Genomic DNA, 22,671 nt, shown 5'->3' on the forward strand with positions numbered 1-22,671 from the left:
TGCTAAGGGGAAAGCATTTTCAGTGACTCTATCTGCTTCCTGTTATCGTTTATAACAGTTCAACCTGCGATAATTTCAAACTTCTACAGGGTAGAATATATTTTGTTATTTGGCCAGTTGGTTTTATTGAGGAAGTGTAATAGTTTTTGTTATTTTACCACCAGGGCTTGCTCATTTCTTTACTCTTAAAGCTGCTTCAGAGATCTTATGCAGCACCATGGATTTGTCATGGGATCAATGTATGAGTGTGCATGTTATTAATGAGTGAGTTTAAGTTTTACTTGGTATTGAAAGATACAATGTTCAATATAGACCATGGAGCTTACTCATAAATCTGAAACAGAGAAAAATAAAACATTCTGAAAAATGCAAAATAAAACATTTCAAATGGCTGGTTTAGTATCCTCTATAATACCACTCCTTTTTCTCTCTAATAAAAGATCAACATCGACGTACTTCATTGGGCTTAAATCAGGGTGTGGATTTCCAAGGGAATGCCACTCTTACAGCCTAAAATCTATGTGTATATGGATATTGTGTTACGAGCATGCACAATTACAAAATCACATGGAACTACACAGATTCAGTAATTGAACAAAAAGCTTATATCTTACAGATGGCAAATTGTTAGCTTGTTTCAAGACAGCTTAGTTAATAGACCCCGAAATGTTGTCAAGTTGTGAAAACATTTGTGTTCAATGTCATACTGTGTTGCATATGCAATGTATGCATGTTGTTGAAATATAGCATTGTAGTGATGTGCAACATGGAGCTGTGTAGACGTAAGCTGCGTTCTATTCACATGATATTCTGGATCACGTTGTGTAAGTATGGTGTGCCGTACTGATCTGTGTGCAAATGGCGTATGTGCTGCTGCCATCCTCTCTCAGTCTGGACCTCTCCTCAGGCTTGGACACAGTAACACAACAGCCGCTGCCACTGCCAGGAGCATGAGTGGATTCCACAGAGCAGCCTGGAAGGGAGAGAAAAACAAAACGGGGCATGAGACTGAAGAGAAACTATGTGTGCAGGAAAGCATGTAATCCACCACAGAATATAACAATTAATGGGGAACCAATTATCACTATTTTGAATACTATTTCACAGGGTGAAACGGAAATGGTATTCAAAACCATGACACAGAAAAGTAAAGCAGCAGCAATTAACACAATATTGAGTCAATCTTTGGTATAGATGATGCAGAGCTTGTAACACTGTAAATTATGGTATGATGAACAGCATGGACACTATATGACCAAAAGTAGGTGGACACCTGACCATCACACCTTTATGAGATTGTTGGGCATCTCATTCTAAAACCATGTGCATGAACCCCTTTAGGACAATGGGCGGCCCCTAAACCCATTGAAAACAATACTCCAGTGCATCAGTTATTCATTATTCAATTACACAGGGGTCCAGTTAGTTTTTATCTAAGGCTGAAGAATCAGTTAATTTTGTTGTTGTTGTTGCCTACTCAAATAAAACAAGAGTTGCATGTTTAATTAATAACGTTAAGTAGCAAATCTTATTTCCTTGTCCAGGTTTTTTTTTTACAGCAATAATAGTTATTTCTAATAACTTTTAAAACAAAATTTTGATAAGGAGAAGAGAGTTAACATCACAGCATTTAATTGATTAGATATGCTGGTTTGGCCACCATTTGCCAAAGACCACAGCTTTCCTATTGTACATTAGTCTCTTACATTTAACAAAATATCTTCAAAACCATTACACCGAATGAAAAAGAATAGGTAAAATTATAGGAAGTTTTGATAAATCCTGTTGACCACCTCTAATGCAGGGCCGAAAAGGGCAACTGGCCTGTGCCCAGGCTTACTTTCAGGGCCTCTAAGCAGCCAGCATAGCCTCTCCACAGACTTTTTCTCCATTGTGGCTGCATCACTTATTGGGATATAATGTGATATCCGAGCAGTAGCAGGCCTCCACCTGGCACTCAACTGCACCAGCTATAACATTTTATATTACTTTCTAAAACACATACATATATCATATTGGTAAAACATATAGCTATAACCTTTTGTTTGACATAATTTATTCTACTGCTAAATATACATGTTGTGCTAATTTAAATCACCTCTAGAGCTCCCCTTATGGCAAATATTTACATATAACCGCTGTATAAATATTGTCTATTTAATATTATAATATTTGACAGTCCCTGGGGAGAATGTGTGTCAAATATACAGTAGCACACTCATATAGGTCCGAACCCATATGGGGACAGAATTAGAAACAAAGCATACAAAAAAAGATGAGGATTGCCTAATATTAATTCAGATTTCAGGGAACAACGCCTCGCAGGCCTGTGAATGTCTGAGGGGTATGGAAAACCCTGTGCTAAGTTAAATTGTGGCAATCCTTTATTTGTTACTTAGTGAACCATGTCTTTGTAGCAAGAACATAGATGATTGGTTGATAGTTGAAGGAAAAGGGATGGAGGGAAATTCTAAGGGGTACAAACATAATTGGGAAATGGAAGAAAGGCAAAACATATGACACCAGGCATGGATGCGATAGCAGCAGAGCCACTCCAAGCCATGCAAAGTGTGCGTACCACAAGGAGCCACAAGGATACCAATACCTGATGTGCACTAGGACGTCTCAGCCCACCAGCACCAGAGCATCCCCACTATAACAATAAGTCCTAGGAGGGGAAGGGAGAGAACAGGAGGGTCAGATCCACAGGGGGCCTGAGAGATGTAGGAAGAGAGGATAAAAGAGCAGGGAAGAAGAGAAAAAGTATACAGAGAAACATGAAGGGAATAGTGTGAGACGTCAGGATAGAGAAACAGCCGTCAGGTAAAAGTGGAATAAATTTGTAAAGGATTATGGACACATGAATGTTAGAGAAGACAGTGTAAGATGTGTGAGTTGTAACGAGATTTAATTGTGAACAAATGAAAGCAACATACAAACAACAAAGCAAAAGTAAAGAAAGGAATGGATGATAAGGGGGAAGAGGATATTGCGTGGGTAGGGCCAAGAGAAGGGCACAGGAGATGTCCAAATCCAGAGGAGAAGACGCAGCAAGAGTCGAGAAAGAACAGATGAAGAGTGGGGGCATGAATCCAATGGACATAAAGCAGTTAAATAAGGGGAGCACATGACGTAAATGCAGAATATCAAGGGCAACGTGTGACGGAGATGGCATTAATGGAAGAAGTGAAAATATGAAGAGCATTTGATTAGAAAACGTTTTTACACAATGCAAAGCATGTGAGGGCAAAAAACAAGAAACATAAAGAATGGCGGGGTATGGAATAGGAGAGGTGTTGTGTTATATAAAATACCAAGTATATTGAATGTATTGTGTGGTATGTAATGAAGATCCAATGCGGACATAACCAGTTGATTTTATCAAGGATGTAAACACCAAGGTAAAGAGGGGTGGAAGAAAATATACACATGTAAACAGCCAAAATAGGATGCAGCAGATAAGTGGAGAACAAGGACAAATTTTGATACCGTTGCAAGTAATAATGAGGAAAACGTAATTTGAATCCATGGAAAATTTGATGTGAGAAAGAAATTGAACAAAAGAAAAAATAAATAAAATGCAGAAAGAAAGTGAAGTAGTGAGAATTGGGGGAAGTGAGCAACAGAGTGAAAAAGCAAGGAAGACAAAGAGAGAGAGAGAAATATATTGGTTATATCAGCATCACCAGAAAGGTACATATGCTCAGTGTGATCATCTATGGATGGATGGATATTGTTGGTATTATTAATTTATCGAAAAAGCACCAACATATTCTGTAGTCCTGTACAACAGGATGTAGCACAAAGTAGAAGTGTATTTGTCATTACCACGAGACAATGTATTGTTACCCCAGGAAGATGAAGTAAAGGCTTTCTTTCCCAATTTAAAGTACCAAAAAGTTAAATGCCTTAATATTAAAATGTTTACTTAGAACTCAAAGCTCAGTATGGAATAGCTCTTCATTGTTGGAATATTTCCTCCTCAGCCTTGCAGAGAAAGGGATGCCCCTTGGTAACGCATAATGAATTTAGGGAGTTGAAACCACAACTCTTCTGCAAACTCCTGCTTTAGTTTATTTGATTTACTATCATTGAATAAGAGAACGCAGGCTGAAGCTACATATTGTAAGCATTACATATATAATAGTTGGACCAAATGTCTTCTTTCTATGTTACTTGTGTAGTATTTATATGGGATTCTGCCCTACACTTGAGCCATAAGAACACTCCCACCTACTCCCATAACCAGTACTCCATTGTCTCTGTGCTAAGTTCTGGGACTCAATGCCATTTTCTGGCGGTCCTGTGAAGGGCCTGTGCTGCAGGGAAGCATGCTTTGTAGGATTTTTCCCTCAATGTTCTCAGTCCCAGTTTAGAAACACTGCTTGCTTACGTTCTCTGTGACTGCTTTCTGATGTTCAGCCAGCAGCAAAAGGTATGTGCCCTCTCAATGCAATATCCCATCGAAGCTGGCTTCAGTACTAAACCCAGGTATGGCCTGATTATTTCATCGACATGCTAAAATGCTGAACGGGCTAATGGGCCAGTGCTTTTGGGAGTGGGTTTCCCACAGAAATAGAGGTACTAAACATTGAATAGAGAGACCCATGTGGTAGCACATCTTCAGTAATCAGCGTGATTACTTAAATAGTAGCATGTAGCAAAAGACTGAGGGTTATAATGTAGGAGACTGCACATTGTGACATGGCCAATTGCAATAAAGAGTGTTGCAGGCAGGCTGCATGGCATGATGACAGTAAGCAACAGCATAGCAACAGTGCATGGCAGGGTGACAGTAAGTAGCTGTACTGGTATCACCTGTAAACCACTCTCCTTCAGCCTGTGAATTTCCTCTCTGCAAAGCCTCAGCTCCTCCTGCAGCTTCTCCTGCTCCTCCTGACTTATGCGATGGCGCTGCTGCAGATCCTCAATCTCACTGAGAAGCCCTGCACACTGTCATAGGGTGTAGGAAAGGAAAGCGTTAGTGGTGCAGCATATTAACACATGCCTACATTACAATTACTTTTTATAACTGGAATTTCATCCGAAGAAGAGAACTCCCCCATTATGCTCTCCCAAAAAAAACAGAGATTGTCAGTGCCCTGAAGATATAAAGACTATTTACTGTGAACGCAGTGCTACATAAGAAAAATGGAAATGGCCATTTGAAGAAAAGGCCTCTGAGTTCCCGAAAACCTATAAGATTTAGAATTATTTTCTGAGTTGGCCCAACGAAAAGTATATCAACGCCCCTGCTCAGTTTACGCACATATTTCTTTTTAGAGTTTTTAAACAGATATGACACACTGCATAGCAGTATTTCATTTACTTTTTACATTTTTTGTATCTTGCCAAGTTAGTTACAATGCTGACCTCAGTCTGTGCACGTTGCACTTTTTCCTCGGCACTATGCAGTTGGGTATTTAGCTTGTGCCGGTCTTCCTCCCGCTGGAATTTATTCCTCTTTATGTTCAAGCTGGGCAAAGACAAGTCTTGTGTATCTTCGACTTGAGTTACTGAGATGGGATTCGAATGATCGTACTGTGGGATAGTTTTCTCTGTGTGCCCATCTGGCTCTTGTGGTTGATCCTGTTGCCCCTCATGCACTCCATCTGCTGTATCTGTGTCTTCTTCTCTGTAACAGAATAATAACGATGTACGCTTAACATTGCATAATTCAGATACTGGGGTTAGTAAAGCAATTAAACTGGCACTTATCATTAACAGACTGGTAACACACACATATACGTATTTACACAAACTGTATATATGCCATGAATAAAAACATAATTGTTATATTAATCTGTTGTTTTTATTAATACACATATACTGATAAAGGAAAAGATCACTAACTTGCAACCATACTGAAACCTCCCCTAAAGAACTAATCTTTGCTCTCCTACAACAATATTTAAAAGATATTCCCAGAATTCCAAATAAACTTCCTAAGTAGAAAACTATGGAGTTGTTGTAACTATCTTTCCTTCCAGAAAGAAATGTACTAATAAGTGCATAGGCAAATGATGTAAAAAATGTAAAAAAATATCACAATCCCATAAAGTATTTCATGGCCATATGAATCCATTACTGTACATAATGGTCATGGGACCATTCAACGTACCAGTTACTTCCTGGGCGCACTCTTGAGCTACGGGGCAGCAATGCCTAGAACCCCCCTTCTGCTTTTGGAAGCAAAAGTGACATCAGTGAGTTACAGCACCAATATTTACAGTACTGGGGCTAGTTGATCAACAATGGACGAGCGTGACTAAGGTACAGATGGCAAAATTAAGTAAGTGTGTCTGGGTAAGATATCTATTCATGTATATTGTTCTGCATTAGGAGCATCTCATGATCCTACCTTTCTTATTTGTTTCTGACCTGTATGGAGCTCACAAACCTCAGTATGTCATAGATTCCCAGATCCTTTGTACAGTAGGTTAAGAGATTCCATCTGTATCGTTGATTCATGTTTAGGTGGCCTTAGTGAGGTCCTCTTTAATTTATGATGGTTCTACCCCTACCACAGAGCACAATTCAAGGTTTTCTAGGGTCATATAAACTTTGACACTCTGGGAATGACTACGACCCATATCCATAAAAACAGGGATGGTTCTATCTGGTGGGTCCATGGATAAAATGGGGTACATATCTACTGTGGAGGCTAATGTGTATAGTCTCCCACATGTCCCTTAACACTTCATGGAAAAAATGAGGCATGTGTGGATGGAGGATGAAACTAAGATAAAACAAAAGTTCATAATCACTAAAAGTCTATGACTCAAAATGACCCTGATTTCAGATTTTAGTGCATGGTATTGACCTGAAATTTATTGTTATTCTTTAAAGAAATGTTTGATAGTTTCCATAAACATAAAGTAAACAGCATTTGGGAGAGGCTTCTAGGGCATAATTTAGCATCACCATTACTGTAAAAGAACTGCAAAAGTTTGTAGTTTTTGGAAAAACGTCTCTCATTACAGGGACAGGGCAACTTGGTATGCAAATTTATTTGTAGCAGTTGTAGCAGTTCATTTATATATGTGGTTGTTTCATATCATAAAAGAGGTTTTCAAAAACAGGGTTGTCATTAGTCTGTGTGCTTATGGTTGTACATCTGGCCCGGCCTGCATGTATCTTTAAAGACTTAAAGAGGAACCTTAAGATCCGAATCAAGTGGATTCAGCACTGAAAACTATGCATGTGTTTAGTTAAGTTAGTTAAGTTTAGTTAGTGCAAGTTATTCCTATTTAGATTTGCTGGCATCTGCACGACCCAAGGCATAGCAAGGACATTACACACAAATTGCAATCCCTATGCTACCTACCCATGTAGGACATTGTAACTCGCAAGACCAAACCTACATCATTTTAACAGACTACTCGTGAGCACACCTGGTAACTCTCCAGATTTTGCATTGAGAGTCTGGGAGAAGCTCCGTTCTCTGGGTCAACACCCAAATCTTCCGGGTCACGGGAGCGGAGTGCTGACACACCCTACTAAAAAATGCAGCTGTTTCTCGCAACATCAGCGGAAACGCCCTTTGATGTTGGTCATCACCATGACCACCCACCAATGCCAGTGGGACTGCCCACAAGTTCCCAGTTATGCTCATGAGTCCCTAGAACTAGAGATTGTTTATAACAATGTAGTCCCTCTGTAAAGTTATCACACATTTCTTCATGCAAGGCCCCAGTTTAAAAGCAAAATTGCAGATTCCACTTATAATGCAAACAAGACTGTACCTGTCCCCTTCTTCTAGCAGCAGAAGGTGGCTCTTCAGCTGACTGTTACTCTCTTGGAGAATGCTGCGCTCCATCTGGAGATGCTGGCACTGATCCCGCAAGAACTGGAGCTCCCCTTTCACAGGTATAGAAATACACAGTGACCCACACTCATATGCAATATTACAAACTTTTGTTAGTAGATTAGCACATGTCGCAGAAGAAAAAGGTTATTGTAATAGCAGTACTATGTGGAGAGCACAAAGGCAATGTTTTGTGCCATCCTATGCCAACCTCATTACGGGGTGTTTGAGGCCGGCAACGTCTATGGAGACCATTATACTTTTAGATCCAACATTGTTTGGTATAGTCCTTACTATATGCTCATAATCTGGCATGGACTTTAATGCCCTGACCGTCTGTACTGACTACAGTGTGAGTTTGTCCAAGGTTACACAGATTTTATAATATCTCTGTATAACAAATTAGGTGGATATGGCGTAAAATGTGTGGCTAAAAGGACCAGATCTATAGGGTTCTCCTAGCCACTTTACAACATTAAAATAGAATTCTAGCGGTATGTATAAATGTGGTGGTAGGTGTAAGTGTTGTGAATTTGTCTTACAATCCAATAGCTTCATCTCATCAGTACCCCTAAAACAATATAAAATAAAAAATGATATTGACCCCTTTGTGACTAAGGAAGGAGGGGATACTTCACAAAAATATGGTCCTAAAGAACCAAGAATGTATCCCCTACATCATAGCCTTTTTGCATGAGACCTGGTTGTCAAATGACAGTGATGCAGCAGTGACTGGTAGAGGATAGAGACAGACAGTGTAGTCTAGAGCTTGAGTACTGTAGTAAGGTTTAATGCATACATTAAAGGTATCTGGTCAAATATGCAAAGTGCAATCATATCAGAGATTTTCTGTGCATTAACACATGCTGTTGTTACCTTGCAGTGAGGCTGGGCCTTGGCCTGTATGACCAGTACAGCTCTTCATGCTGATTTCAGCTCTCAGGGTTGTTATCTCCATCTCATACTCCTGTCTTGTCTCCTGCAGCTCATGAAGCTCAGCACGCAGTCTGCACAGCTCCTCCTGCAAGGAGGCTATGTCACTCTCTCTCTCAGCTGCTGCTTCTTCTGCAGACTGTCGCAGTGACATTATCTCTTCTTGTGCACATCGCAATTCCTGGGACACCTCCAGCAGCTCACATTCTTTTTCATGCTCCAGACTGTCCACTTCTTCCTGAACCGAACGTAACTGAGCTGCCAAAAGACCGTACAGCATGTTTCATAACTGCGTCAAGGGGGTACGAGGATAGGGCAAGCTGGGCTACTGTTTAGGGCCCCTGGTATTGTTGATGTTCTGTTGTGGGCCACATAATGCAGTTTAAGTAAATGGAAACTTACTGCGGTTCTTTACATTAAAGGGACACTCCAGATGCCCTTTGCACTTTAAAGCATATTATGGCACAGAAGAATTTTTAAACCTACATGGTGCCCCCATTGCAAATCCATGGGGGAGATTCTGCAGAATTCCCCATTTTAATGTGCCCCTTTGCCTGCCCTCCCTCATAAGCTATTTTCCATGCAGGAGATGTTCGGCTAACACATTTCCATACGTGTGATATTCCTACCGTCAGTCAGCTCCAGCTTGGCGAACATCCCGGGAAGGGTGTTACGAGACCCCCCCGTGCCCATCTCACTTAGTTTATTCACAGTCACCAGGTTGCAGTCCCACGGTTTCCAACTACCCTCTGCATCCTTATGGATATCCACACCTATTTCTGATCTTACCCTAGCATGTCTGTGGACTGACTATACAAAGATAATCCTGGCAAAGACTCTGTAGGACAGGAGGCACTTTTGCCCAGAACCTGATTTACCTTAGAGGCCCAATGTGTCTCTCTTAGTGATGTAGGATAAGACCCTTGGTGTAGAAAAACCCTGTACGACAACACTCACAGTATTAGGCGCTCCAAGGGGAAGAGACTTGTCCGATGTTCATTATCACAAAAGATGTCTATGTGACATATAGCTAGTAATAAATAGTTGTATTGATATAGTAATTGATACCTTGAAGCCTCTGAATCTGCTTGGTGAAGATTTCTGCTTGCTGTGCACTGGCCAATCTCTCTTCCTCCAGGATACCTGAAATTCAGTGGTCAGCGGTCAAAGTTGCAAAATGTGTAGAGATGTTTGTAAAATTATCAACAAGCAAAATTTATGTATAAAAGCGCACACTGTATAATAGTGATTCACACCTTGAGCGATGTGCTAAATCAGCTTTAAATTGTGTGTTGAGGTGCTGCAATCACTCTAAACACACCTCACCACGTGTTCAATATAACCATAAAATACACAAGATGACATAACACCCAGGTGTCGTGCACAACATAAAATGTGGAAACTTCACCTTTAATTACATTTTCCATTTTTCTGGTCAAATGAGATGTATTAAATCTCCAATTAATTTTGTACAGAACATAAAGGAAAAAAAACATTCATAGTGCAATCATCCTCTTATTATAATTAGGTGTTCTGAACAAGCTTTGCACAAGTGAAACCTAATATATGAATGTACGTCCTCATCCGAAGAAGAGAGACACAATCTGTGATGTTTGGCACACATACTCAGTGAGAACCAGGAGTCGCATAAAAGAACTCTCTTGCCAACAACCAATGGACGTTGCACAGACATTCACCATTTATACTGTAAGCTGATATTGATTTTTACATTTTTTTAAACATTAATCGTATATAAAACATTAAACTTATATTTTTATATACTTTAAATTGTGTGTTGAGGTGCTGCAATCACTCTAAACACACCTCACTACGTGTTCAATATAACCATAAAATACACAAGATGACATAACACCCAGGTGTCGTGCACAACATAAAATGTGGAAACTTCCCCTTTAATAAAATTTTCCATTTTTCTGGTCAAATGAGATGTATTAAATCTCCAATTAATTTTGTACAGAACATAAAGGAAAAAAAACATTCATAGTGCAATCATCCTCTTATTATAATTAGGTGTTCTGAACAAGCTTTGCACAAGTGAAACCTAATATATGAATGTACGTCCTCATCCGAAGAAGAGAGACACAATCTGTGATGTTTGGCACACATACTCAGTGAGAACCAGGAGTCGCATAAAAGAACTCTCTTGCCAACAACCAATGGACGTTGCACAGACATTCACCATTTATACTGTAAGCTGATATTGATTTTTACATTTTTTTAAACATTAAACGTATATAAAACATTAAACTTATATTTTAAATGGGCTTCTTCTTCTTTCTTGTATTATTCATGGTTGTGGGGAGAGACCTCTCCATTTAATGCTAGAAGAACACCAATAAGGGCACCTTAAGCATGTGAGCAGTGTTTCAGCTCTTATCGAAGGCAAGAGTCCACCTTTTGTTTGGTTTTATATAATTATGTTTAAGGTGTCCTTAAACACATTGAAATCCACTAAGCTTTTCAGTTTTACACATTCTACTATCTATTAAGATAGCATGCCTATGTGCTTGATTTTATACACCTGTTAACAATGTGTGTGGTTGAAACGTAATAATTCTGAGCAGTGTCCACATACTGCACTGGATTCTAAACCTAGGATTTTTTTCTGAAAAAAAGAACCTTGACTTATAATTGAGTACATCTGTTAGCTAGACCTCAGATCTGTGGCACTGCCACACAGCCAACTAAGCCTATGCTATGCCTCATTGCTTCTGTGTCTCCATCTCCTTCTTGTTTTTCGGTCTTCATTCGTTGTCTACTTCTCTTGAGTATCTGCCACCAGGAGCGCATACGGATCCATATAGAGAAATGCAGGACTGCTTTTCTTTCTCCAAAAATCAGTCTGCAATATTCTGCCCACGGCATTTACCACTGGGACAGTCACTCCCCGTTCCTCCAATCCAGAGAGAGGATGTGCACAAAGGCACCACCGTTTGGGGAGGTACCTGGATAATAGAGCGGATACTGGGGAAAAGCGACCGTAGAACAAGAAGAGGCAAGAGAAAATGGGGAGATGTGTAAAAGGAGACCACAGAAGCGGTCGCCAGAGATGGTAGGGAGACATTTGCAGAGAGCACGAGAGAGAGAGAGAGAGAGAGAGAGAGAGAGAGAGAGAGAATGAGAGAGCAACAAAAGCACAAACAGTGGTTTTGGATGGAATTAAGGTGGTAAGAATAGAAACATAACATTTTACAGATAAGATCCATTCAGCCCACCAACTCTGCCAATTTTTTTGCAGGACAATGTATCAGAGGAGACGATATTGCAGGATAGGACACAGTGTCGCCACAATAGAAAGCCCTCAGAAGAGTTCTTCACCGTCCAAACCAGTTTCCCCTCAGTTTGACCCTTTTGGGTTCGAGCGGCCGCGGGACTTTCTGATGATACCTTTAGGTAGCTGTAAATAATTATGATCAAGCAGATTGAAAGCCATTTTTTTTTAATAAAACATTTTTCACTCACCCCATAAGTCTCCTTTGGCTCTCTGCCACACAATCAATATGAAGCAGAGAGATGCAGGGATCACGGCCAAAGCAATGTTGCCAGATATAGCCATTGGCAACGTGCATGCGATTGACTCTTATAGCAATCACATGCACGAAAGCGCCTCCTATTGGTTGCTACTGGTTTTCCTGCGTCTGACTATAGAGGAGGATGTAGTATTATTTCCTTGGCTTTAAGTCACAGTTTTGCAGGAGAGCAATATTACATCATCTGCCCTTAAGGGGATATATTTACCAATTATATGGCTAAATAGTTGTCTGAAGTATTTGGTTAACTTTTGTATAGTATTATCAAAATATTATTTTTGCTAAGTGACAGTGTTACTGTATAGTAACTGAAATTGTGTATTAAAGGAACACTCCTGCCCTTAAATGCACTAGAGAGGTCGCTTTAAATTTCTGTGGTGTCCCCCTCTGCAGAATCCCCCCACATTAATTTGCTTGCTCACCAACTGAACACATCTCCTTGTATGTGATATTCTTACTGCCAGTGGGTGAGAGTTGATTAAGACCCCTGAGTAGAAATCACAGCCACTAATTGGCTACCTCAAGCAAGTTTGGTGGACAATAAATGCTTTAAGATGCTAGTATGTACCTGTAGTTTATGTATTATTTTGTCTTTTTTTCTGCTATGTAGAAGTCATGGGTGTACTGTTCATCAGGCTTTTTTTTAAGCTGCCTTTTTTTTTTACACTTGGGCATGTTCCTGGTTTCCATGGTAACCCTTGCATAAGAGCTGGACAGGTACGCATGATTGTTGCAGAATCGAGAGCAGATTTCATTAGATAACAGGCTGCAGAAGCACTCTGTGCCACAAGTATATCAGTAATATCACAACAGTTATATTGCTGTTCCAAAATGTTTACTTTAACATGCAACAAACCAACAGGCATAACATTTCTGATCCCAATGCCCATCCCAAAACAAAACAACACAAAAAAAAACAATAGCCTGACATGGTAATGAAAGAGACAACGAATGGACCCAGGGTGAAAAATGGTGAAAAAGCAAAATCCAAAGTGTGTGGGACAACCATTTAGCCATTGATCTTTGCTTCCCTTGGTGACCACAAGGTCTTAGCCAGCCCCATGGGATATATTTTGCTGTAGATCTTTCACATTTCAATAGGACTTGTTTAACTAGAATAAAAGTTAGGAAAATCATCAGCTATTCCCATAATTTATGCTCACTTCTCAACATTAAATATGTACACCCCTCTCTCTGTGGAGCTTAGTTATGTTGTGACTAAAATACCTTGTCAGAACCTACTGTAAGCCCGACAAGAAGCTTTTTTAGTGGTGCCAATGAGCTCCACGCATGTAGAGGTTGCTTTTGGATGTATGCACTTCAGGCAAAGTGTTGGTGCCAAATATCCTTTCACAGTGACCAAACTAATCTTTCAGATCTTCTGATCTGACACTCAAATCTACATAAGCTAGCTGTATTCAAGAAGTCTGTCACCAGGTGTACCTTGCATCTCCAAGAAACTGTCTTCATGCTTCAGTGCCAGCTCTCTTGTCTCCTCCAATTCCGTCAGCAGTTGGATGATCTGGGTTCTCAGATCTTGGCCATCCAAGATGATACTCCCTGAACCTCCTTCAGACCCACTGGCAACATCTCCGGATTCTGACTCAAGGTCAGGTGGCTCTTCATCTTCTGAATCTGGGAAAAGAAAAGTTAATGTCACATTGATGGAGTTGGTTTCCAGCAATCTATATATGTTGGGCTCTTTAATACTAGAGACTTCTATAATTATTCATCATTTAATGATTATTTGCATCCAGTTTCTTATCTACATTTTAATAGATAACACCTAGATTGTAAGTTCCCATGGGAACAGGGCCCTCCATTCCTCTTGTATCTGTATGTCAATTACTGTATTGTACTTGTCGTTATCTGTAAAATTTTCATCTTGTACAGTGCTGCGGAATCTGTCGGCACTTTATAAATAAAGTATAATAATAATAATAATATTACTAGCATTAATACTATGCTTTTTGGATTTTTAAAATCAAATACAGGGACATTTAAAGCTTTTATTTACCTGATTCAAACAAGGTATAGGCAAAGTAACATAAATTATAAAATATATTTGGTGAAATCAAAAGGAAATGTATCCACAATAACGGGTTATCAGACATAATTTATTTTTTTCTTTGATATAAACATAATTTAACCCTTTGATAGCCAGGAGTAAGGACCTATTTCTACCTGTGAGAGGCGGGCCACAATTTTTTAGCATGTGCATGGCCGGCATTGAAAGGTGGAAACAAACAATGTTTGTCTCAAGGTATCGTGCTCTAACAGCTGGGGCATCCAAATTAACAGCAATACCAATGATGGACATACTGGGTCTATAAGTGCATTTTAAACCATTCACCCATATGTCCTGATAGACACTGTTAGCCCTATCAAAAAAGACAACATACCGTATTTCTTGCAATGTTGCAATTCACCTGCCACTTATATATATACATATATATATTGTATTCCTTAAATCCCCTTAAACTAAAATATAATTCTACCATTTGTCACTTTTACGCATTTGCCATTTGACGCTAAAAGTATGTACAATTTGGGGGGAAATAAAACTAAAAACTACTGTAAAATGTCAGGGGCTGAACAACCACTCAATGTAAAATCCAGCACTCATGTAAATAATATCCTTTTTCATGTCCCTATGTGTTAGTTGGCTGACTGTTAAGTCTCCAGCTCATTCTGGGCTTCGTCGGTTTGAATTCAGCCTAATGAACCAGCAAGTTGTTTTACAAACAGCATCGTGTCCAGAGAGTTAATAAACTTAGCCTTGAGGTATTGTTTAGCTGGCAGACAAAAAAAAAAAAGAGTACTGAATAGAATGAAAATTCCAACCTACCTCACCTTTTGCAGAGAACAGAAAATTAGAATGCATAGATGTGAATGTATTAACTTTTTGTGCTAGTCTCTCCTGGAGTTGGAACAAACAATTTTCCACAGCTACTGACCCCATTTAGCCATTCAGAAGCATAGTTGCCAATATTTTTTTTTAAAAATGTCCAAGGACACTTTGCAGCACAGCTATCGGTTACTTACTTGAAACTTGACCACACCCACTGCCCCCAAAGTTCCACCCACAGTCCAACCCACATATTGAGCATAATTTAGTTTATTGAGATGCAGATTAAAACTCACAAATGTACCTGGACACTCAAACTAACACAATCACACACACTAACACACCCAGACAAAGACACATGTTCACACACTAAAATACCCCACTCACACACATAAACATACACAAAGACACATGTTCACACGCTAATTTACACACATACTTTCAGTAACATACCCAGACACACACGCTAACATACCCACACTAAAATACCCAAATAACATACCCAGACACACAAAAACATACCAAGACAAAGACACATGTTAACACACTGACATACCCGCTACACACATACTAATATATAATATATATATATATTATACATATACTGTATATCCCAGTATCCCACAAAAAGGAAAATGGTTTTCCCAGCATCTTATTCTCAAAAAGGTTAAAAACAAAAGATGCACACACCCCATCTTATAATATTTATAACAAATAATTGCAGTTTCATTTTCTAAGTATATATATTTCTCATAATATAAGATGGAGGTATATAAACATAAGCTGAAGACATAAATATGCTTGCAGCAATTAATTATTAGTTCAGGTAGATGGCAAACAAAATTATTCTTCCCATCTGCCATCCCCCCTATCTCACTATGATCTACCCCCCTTTCTCTCCATATATTTTGTCTTTAAGTCCTGTTAGATCTGTTTCTTCAGACCTCCAGTGCTGTGCATCCTTGCTGTGTGCGTGGCTTCCATGCTGAGTGCCGGGATATGACGTCAATTGCCACCACAGTGTTCTGGAGCTCTAAAGCAGAGGTCTGACAGAACTTCCCTTAAATTTGGGCTGATTAGAGGGAGATCTGTGATCTTCTCCAACGGGCCATCCACTCGACATCCACAACTGCTGAAAGTACAGGGACAAGCTCCCAAATCCCAGGACTGTCTTGAGGACAGTTGGTAACTAGCAGTTAGTGAGTTACCTGGAGGACCGAGTACCAAGGGATAGTCAATTATTTTATGTATACTCAATTATTTTATGTATACTCAAGTTAGTATTATTATTTATTGTTTTATATAGTGCCATCAAATTCAATGGGTAGACAGGACGCAACAAGTAGTATATAACATAACAATTTGACTTACAGAAACTACAGGTGAGGAGGGCCCTGCTCAAATGAGCTTACAGTCCAGATCAGGCATGTCCAAACTTTTTTCGAAGAGTGCCAGATTTGATGAAGTGAACATGTGCGAGGGCCGACCATTTTGTCTGACATTCTTTGTACCATTAAAATTAAATGCAAATTAACTATTTTATGCAAAGTTTATTGAAAACGGCATAGTTTTTATTTTGTGACTTGGATGACAAATCTAAACAGATGTTAAATCACTCTGCCTTTAATATAAAAAAAAAACCAGATCTATATTTGGGCAACTTATGTGTGGGGCCTTATCAGTCCGGAACGCGGGCCGCAATCGGCCCTCGGGCCGGACTTTGGACATGTCTGGTCTAGAGGATACAAGAGGAAAATGGTTTAGAGTTGTTTAAACACAGTTTTCCCCACGTACACAGTTCCACTTTTCTTATTTCTCTGCTCATTGTCCTCTTCTTCGTTTAGTAAGAATATGACTGTGTATTTTGTGGAGAGGCATTATGCATGTATGGTTGGTTTTTTTCTATCTGTCAGTAAGAGGGAGCTGACAGCTGTGAAGGCGGTCACACCTCCGCTATGCATAATGGACAGATGGAAGAAACAGCAAATATCTTTCATGTGTCACAAAGAGAACATTTCTGTAAATAGAACCACATTTTATCTGTATCTGTATTGTTACACAGACCATTGCATCTCATTCTACAGAAACTTTTTTAATCTTAATTTTAACACGTAGTACACCGGTTTTATACATGGCTGCCTCTGTGTGCTAAACTTTTGAGCAAAGTGAGAAATTCATATTTTCTGAGATTCAGGGTATCTGAGAATACTGGGGAGGGCTAAGTCTCTGAGTTTGTCTATGATATTAAGCCAGAGTTCCTGATGAATAATACATTTCACTCTGCATTGCACCAAATACACAGTATATTCCACGCTGCTGCATATTCTCCTTTTCCTTTTGCCTGTGTCTAACGTGTCATTTCACAGACATGTACAGCACCAGTTATTGCAATGCTATTTCCCAAAAACAAAGGAAACATACAATACCAAAGCACACTTGCTGGATCAAGAAAGTCTTATTTCATGTGTACTGATAGATCTTAGAACCCACTACTCACCATGATATGTTGCATCTAACGATCATATACTGTCCAAAAATTGCATTACGTTACAAGCTATGAAATGCAGGATCTTCCCACATTAACCCATTTCATACCAGAAAAGGGTTTTAAAGCAACTGTAAATATTTTTGAAGATTAAGGCAGAAATGAGAATGAGTAAAACTTGTGGAAGAATGGAATGGATTCCACTGGAATAATAACAAAAAGTAAACGTGATGATTTAGCAGCTGATAAGCGAGGCTACTTTTTAAGAAAGACTTTCAGCCCCTTGGGGGATGGATGTCCGCTCCTACTGCACAGACTGCGTCACAGCGGACTGCCCCATAATTGTTAAGCCTTACAAACAGCCCTAGATATCTGTATGAATTTGCTACAACAACGATAATTATACAGTATTATCTATAAACACAGAGTCTGTAGAGCTGGCTAACCAGCATAGGCCTAACTTGTTGCGTAGTATATGTCCTAGGATACTCTGGATCTTGATGAGCCAAGCCCTGGATCTATCTTTGCTTGTCCCATACCACTGACCCATCTCCAAGTATCTGCACAAGTGCACATGATAAAGAAATCTGAATAAAGAAAACTTTGGGGCAAAATAGTGACAGAAAAGACCAGGAGATGAACCCCAATCTAAGAACAATTATGAGTACTTACACTCCCCATTTGAATGTCTACTGCGGTTGCTATATCTTCCCTATAGTCAATGATGCTATTTAAATATACAACATACAACAAAGAAACATTTCAAACCAAGGCATTCCAGTCTGCTGAATATTGAGACTGCTTTGCAAGACCATGACTTTAAATGGAAAGAGGAACTGCAATTAAAAGCAGCAACTCTAAATTTAACCACAATTATCATGACTGTTCACAGGCTCTGGACGGATAGTACATTGTAATTTCATAGTGCCTTAATTTTAAAAAGAAAGGTTCAAATAAAAATTATTAGAATAAAATAATTATATATATTATCTACTTCCAATTTCCTAACTTGAGATTTTTCCATTTTCTCCATCCTGCTATTAGTAATGACACAATGCTAATATGGATAATCGGGGATTCAAATTATTTCTATCCCTTGAACACTCCTCCTACACATGGGATCTATTTAAATTATTTTGATAAGTAGCTAAAAACTGTTCAGATGCAAGCAGGCTATAACTAGATGTAAACTAGTTTTGAGAACTCATACTACTTTATATGACCAAGGTCCATGAATATACGTCTCCTCCAACTTCACATAAGCTGTATAAATTGTAATAAATACTTTGGGGGAATATTCATATTTCAAGTTCATCCAACCCATAACATATACTACAATTGCTGGGGCAGCATAACCCTTACAGAAATTTCCAAGTAAAAAATATCAGTATGGTACAATATCATAGACTAGTCTCAGCTGCTTGAAGCAACAGTTGTGACTCATCAGGGTATAAACAAAAAAATAGTTTAATCATTTTTTTAACCCAAAGGTGGACACTGCATTATGAGAAGCTAAGATGCTTTTATTCAGTGACAATATGTCCCGATTCACATCCTAATAAGTAACATAATATAACCTTGGTCATAGAGAGATGTGCTTTGCCAATATATACTTACACTCACCATTGAGCAGCTCTCTGGGATATGAATGGTTCCTTGCAGTAAGAGCTTGAGGAAGCCATCGACTTGAGCTCCCTGAACCTGGACTCGAGCCTACCGGGTTGAAAGAAAAGATCCTATTATGATAATCATAGGACACTGGTCTTTTATGTTTGACACAATCCCAGTTGAATGCCCCAAACCTTTCCAGATATAATTTTATAATCATTTAAAATTTTGCTTCCTTTATTTAAAAAAAAAAAATTCCCCCCCCGGAACAATTATTTGTTAGGTAACACAAAGGTCGGAACTTGTTACCATAAAAACTGAAAAAGCTTCTTAAAATGTTCAAATCTGACAAAGTTTATTTACGTAACATACCAGCAAGCTGTAAGGTTTTACCACAGCTGAACCACACTTAATTCTGAATTAAAATATTTGAATATGCTGTCTTTCTTTGAAAGAAGAGTCAAACAAAACTCATGTAAGGAAATCTACTATGTACTCTGTATAGTATATCTTTAAACGTATTGACATGGGGAGGTTGTAAGATACTCAAGATAACCTTTAAGGACAGAATTACTCCACCATTTAGTTAGTAGGTTACCAATTAATGCACCACTTTATTTATGTGATTGGTATCCAATGCCTAGAACTCAATATACAATCCAAATCAGTCAATCATTTATTTTTTATAGAATGTTATTTTGGACCTCCTAAAGGAAGAATTGCAGATTTTTTTATACAGTATGCTTTCTTTTTCATTATACTTACACGTATATCTAGATATGTGTCTAATGAATGGTACAATGCTTCAAACAGTCCTTTTGCTACTGACTATTCCCAAAGTCTTTTCCATGATTCAGAGCAAATCCCCCAAACCAGTAGATGACCATTGGAGCCAAGTATGTGAGTTTATGACATTACAAAATCATTCTACAACAAACCATAAAGTTCTCAACAGCACCCTTAAGCAGAAAAGTCAATAAAAACTGAGATGTTGTTCTGCAAGGTTTTTAGATAACACAGAGGCAATTAAGGCCTGATCTGAGAAAATACCTAAGACATGTCCTGCTGGCGTACTTGAGCCAAAGCAGAGAATCTGCTCCAACAATTTACAGTCCCAGATGCTTCGCAATACCGCCATAACAATAACTGTCTCTGCATCCATGTATCTTGTAACCAGCTAAGTATAGGTCTCTGCTGCAGCCATGTAAGCACATGACCCATTTTACATAACCTTGTTTTTATCCAATTAATAATGCCTAGTTTGATCCATGCCAACAATGTAATGGATTCAGAAAAGAACATCTCATGACTTAGGATACTATTAAGAAATAATGTAGCTCTTAAAAATTTTATTATAATGACAGGAGAATAGTAAGGTACAGCTATGAAAAGGTAGGAGGTGAATGAAAAAAGACAAAAGGAGATATAGATACTGTAGATAGATAGATAGATAGATAGATAGGTAGATAGATAGATAAAGGTGCAGAATCCAGTATCACTAACCTGTCATCTGCTGTGCTCTGCTTGCACTCTGTCCATCTATATCTTCCATTGTGCAGTGTAACACAGGAGAAGGAAAGGTGGAACCAGGAGAGTGTATACAGAGAATGAGGGACACCGAATGAATGAGAGAAAATTAATAAATGACAGAGGATGGATGGAAATTGTGAAGGCAGACAATAAGAAATCCAAGCTGTAGACAGATTTCAGTGATTTGGGAACCTAGAGAGAGAGATGGTAATGAGAAGAGCAGACTGAAGGAGGAGGCATGCAGCAGGGAGGAGGGATAGATGCTGGCTAATACAGACAAGGTTGTGTGGGGTGAACAGGGAACTGTGCTCAATCTATTACAATACTGCTAGAGCCTTATGGAAGAGACATGACCATTTCTTATACAATATATCTGCCTCGTATTCTCAAATCTGGAGAGATATATGTTTATTAACAAAAACAGCAACATTAAAACACTGCTAATTGTATTTCTTTTATTCTTAATAGTGGGACCTTTCATGTTACCCCAATCATTTTGAATTTGAGTAATATTTTATGCACGCATTTTGTATTTTGTATTTGTGAATACATATGCACATAGGCAAGCCATCTCCATAGACAAACATTGGCAGAATAGGAGGTACGCAAGAGCTCAGTGACGTTAAACGTGGCACTGCCATAGCACGCCACCATTGCCACAGCTATGTTAGAAATTTCTCCTCTGTTAGATCTGTGTTGTTCCACTGTAAGTGCCATTACTGTGAAGTCGATGCGTTAAAGACTTACAACAGCTCAACCATTAAATGACAGAAGACGCACACTCAAGAACTGTGCATCAGGAGCTTCATGAAATGGGCTTCTTGGCAGAAAGACTGCACAGAAGACAAAGTTGTCAGGAGTGGGTTGAAGGTCTAGCTAACTGCCTCAATGAACATTTCTGTTACATTTTTACAGATGGAAACGAAGGAAAGGGACCTCAGGTAGGAAAAAAAAGGCTAATGAGGAATTTTATATACCGTATTTGCCCGAATATAGGCCGCACTTTCCCCCCCCACTTTAAGTCTTTAAAGTGGGGGTGCGGCCTATATTCAGGGTCTAGCACCCGACTGCAGGCAGGCAGCAGGGTTAGGATACAGATCCCCCGCAGCGCTGCAGGGGACCCGTATCCTACTCTCTGATACGCTCAGACAGCTTCCCCTGCCAGCACTTTCCAAGGGGGGAGTGCCGGCACGGGAGATTGTCTAAGTGCATCGCGCAGACGTTCACCGGCTCCAGCAATGCGCGCATAAACAACCTCCGCTGCCGGCACGTCTGCACGATGTGCTTTAACAATCTCCCTTGCCGGGACTCCCCTCGTGGGAATTCCCGGCAAGGGAGATTGTTAAAACACATCGTGCAGACGTGCCGGCAGCGGAGGTTGTTTACGCGCATCGCCACAGCTGGTGAACATCCGCACGATGCGTTTTACCTCTGCCCCCCCCGACTTACCAGAGCAGACTCCCGGGTGTCTTGCGGGGCCGGCGGGGGACATCTACGCAATACGCGTATACAACTTCTGGGAGTTGTATACGTGTATTGCGTAGATGTCCCCCTCCGGCCCCGCAAGACACCCGGGAGTCTGCTCTGGTAAGTCGGGGGGGGGGCAGAGTGGCAGCATAGCTCGAGGGGGGGAGGACAGAGTGGCAGCATATCTCGAGGGGGGAGGACAGAGTGGCAGCATATATGGGGGGGGACAGAGTGGCAGCATATCTCGGGGGTGGGGGGGACAGAGTGGCAGCATATCTATTACAAAACTTTTTCTTTAAAAAACACCAAACTTTTAGGGTGCGGCCTATATTTGGGTGCGGCCTATATTTGGGTGCGGCCTATATCCGAGCCAATACGGTATATATATAAAGAGTTTATCAGCTGTCTAAGGTAAAGACAAATAAGTCGATAGAACCCCAAG

General features: G+C 39.7%; 1 protein-coding gene across 1 annotated transcript; it reads right to left on the bottom strand.

The window, feature by feature from the left end:
* Window positions 1-326: 326 nt before the first annotated feature.
* On the bottom strand, window positions 327-20,784 carry LOC149298742 (coiled-coil domain-containing protein 136-like). Its single transcript, XM_089487073.1, has 10 exons — window positions 20,736-20,784; window positions 19,248-19,337; window positions 13,735-13,926; window positions 9,809-9,883; window positions 8,684-8,998; window positions 7,746-7,860; window positions 5,374-5,635; window positions 4,819-4,953; window positions 1,841-1,970; window positions 327-334 (listed from the first exon to the last, which is right to left on the bottom strand). Exons 1-10 carry the CDS (start codon window positions 20,782-20,784, stop codon window positions 327-329), a joined length of 1,371 nt encoding a protein of 456 aa, XP_089343199.1.
* Between the last annotated feature and the right edge of the window lie 1,887 nt (window positions 20,785-22,671).

Source organism: Sceloporus occidentalis, unplaced genomic scaffold (assembly GCF_023333645.1).
Source record: "Sceloporus occidentalis isolate IW3139 unplaced genomic scaffold, rSceOcc1.0.p SCAF_31, whole genome shotgun sequence".
Taxonomy (NCBI): domain Eukaryota; kingdom Metazoa; phylum Chordata; class Lepidosauria; order Squamata; family Phrynosomatidae; genus Sceloporus; species Sceloporus occidentalis.

Bases quoted from the DNA above. Each gene is read 5' to 3' on its own strand.
- LOC149298742 (XM_089487073.1), bottom strand. From the start codon at position 20,784: ATGGAAGATATAGATGGACAGAGTGCAAGCAGAGCACAGCAGATGACA. The intron at 13,927-19,247 runs GTGAGTGTAAGT...TTCTTTTCCCAG, and splicing joins TCCCAGAGAGCTGCTCAATG to ATTCAGAAGATGAAGAGCCA. The intron at 9,884-13,734 runs GTACACCTGGTG...ACTGAATTTCAG, and splicing joins CAGTTTCTTGGAGATGCAAG to GTATCCTGGAGGAAGAGAGA.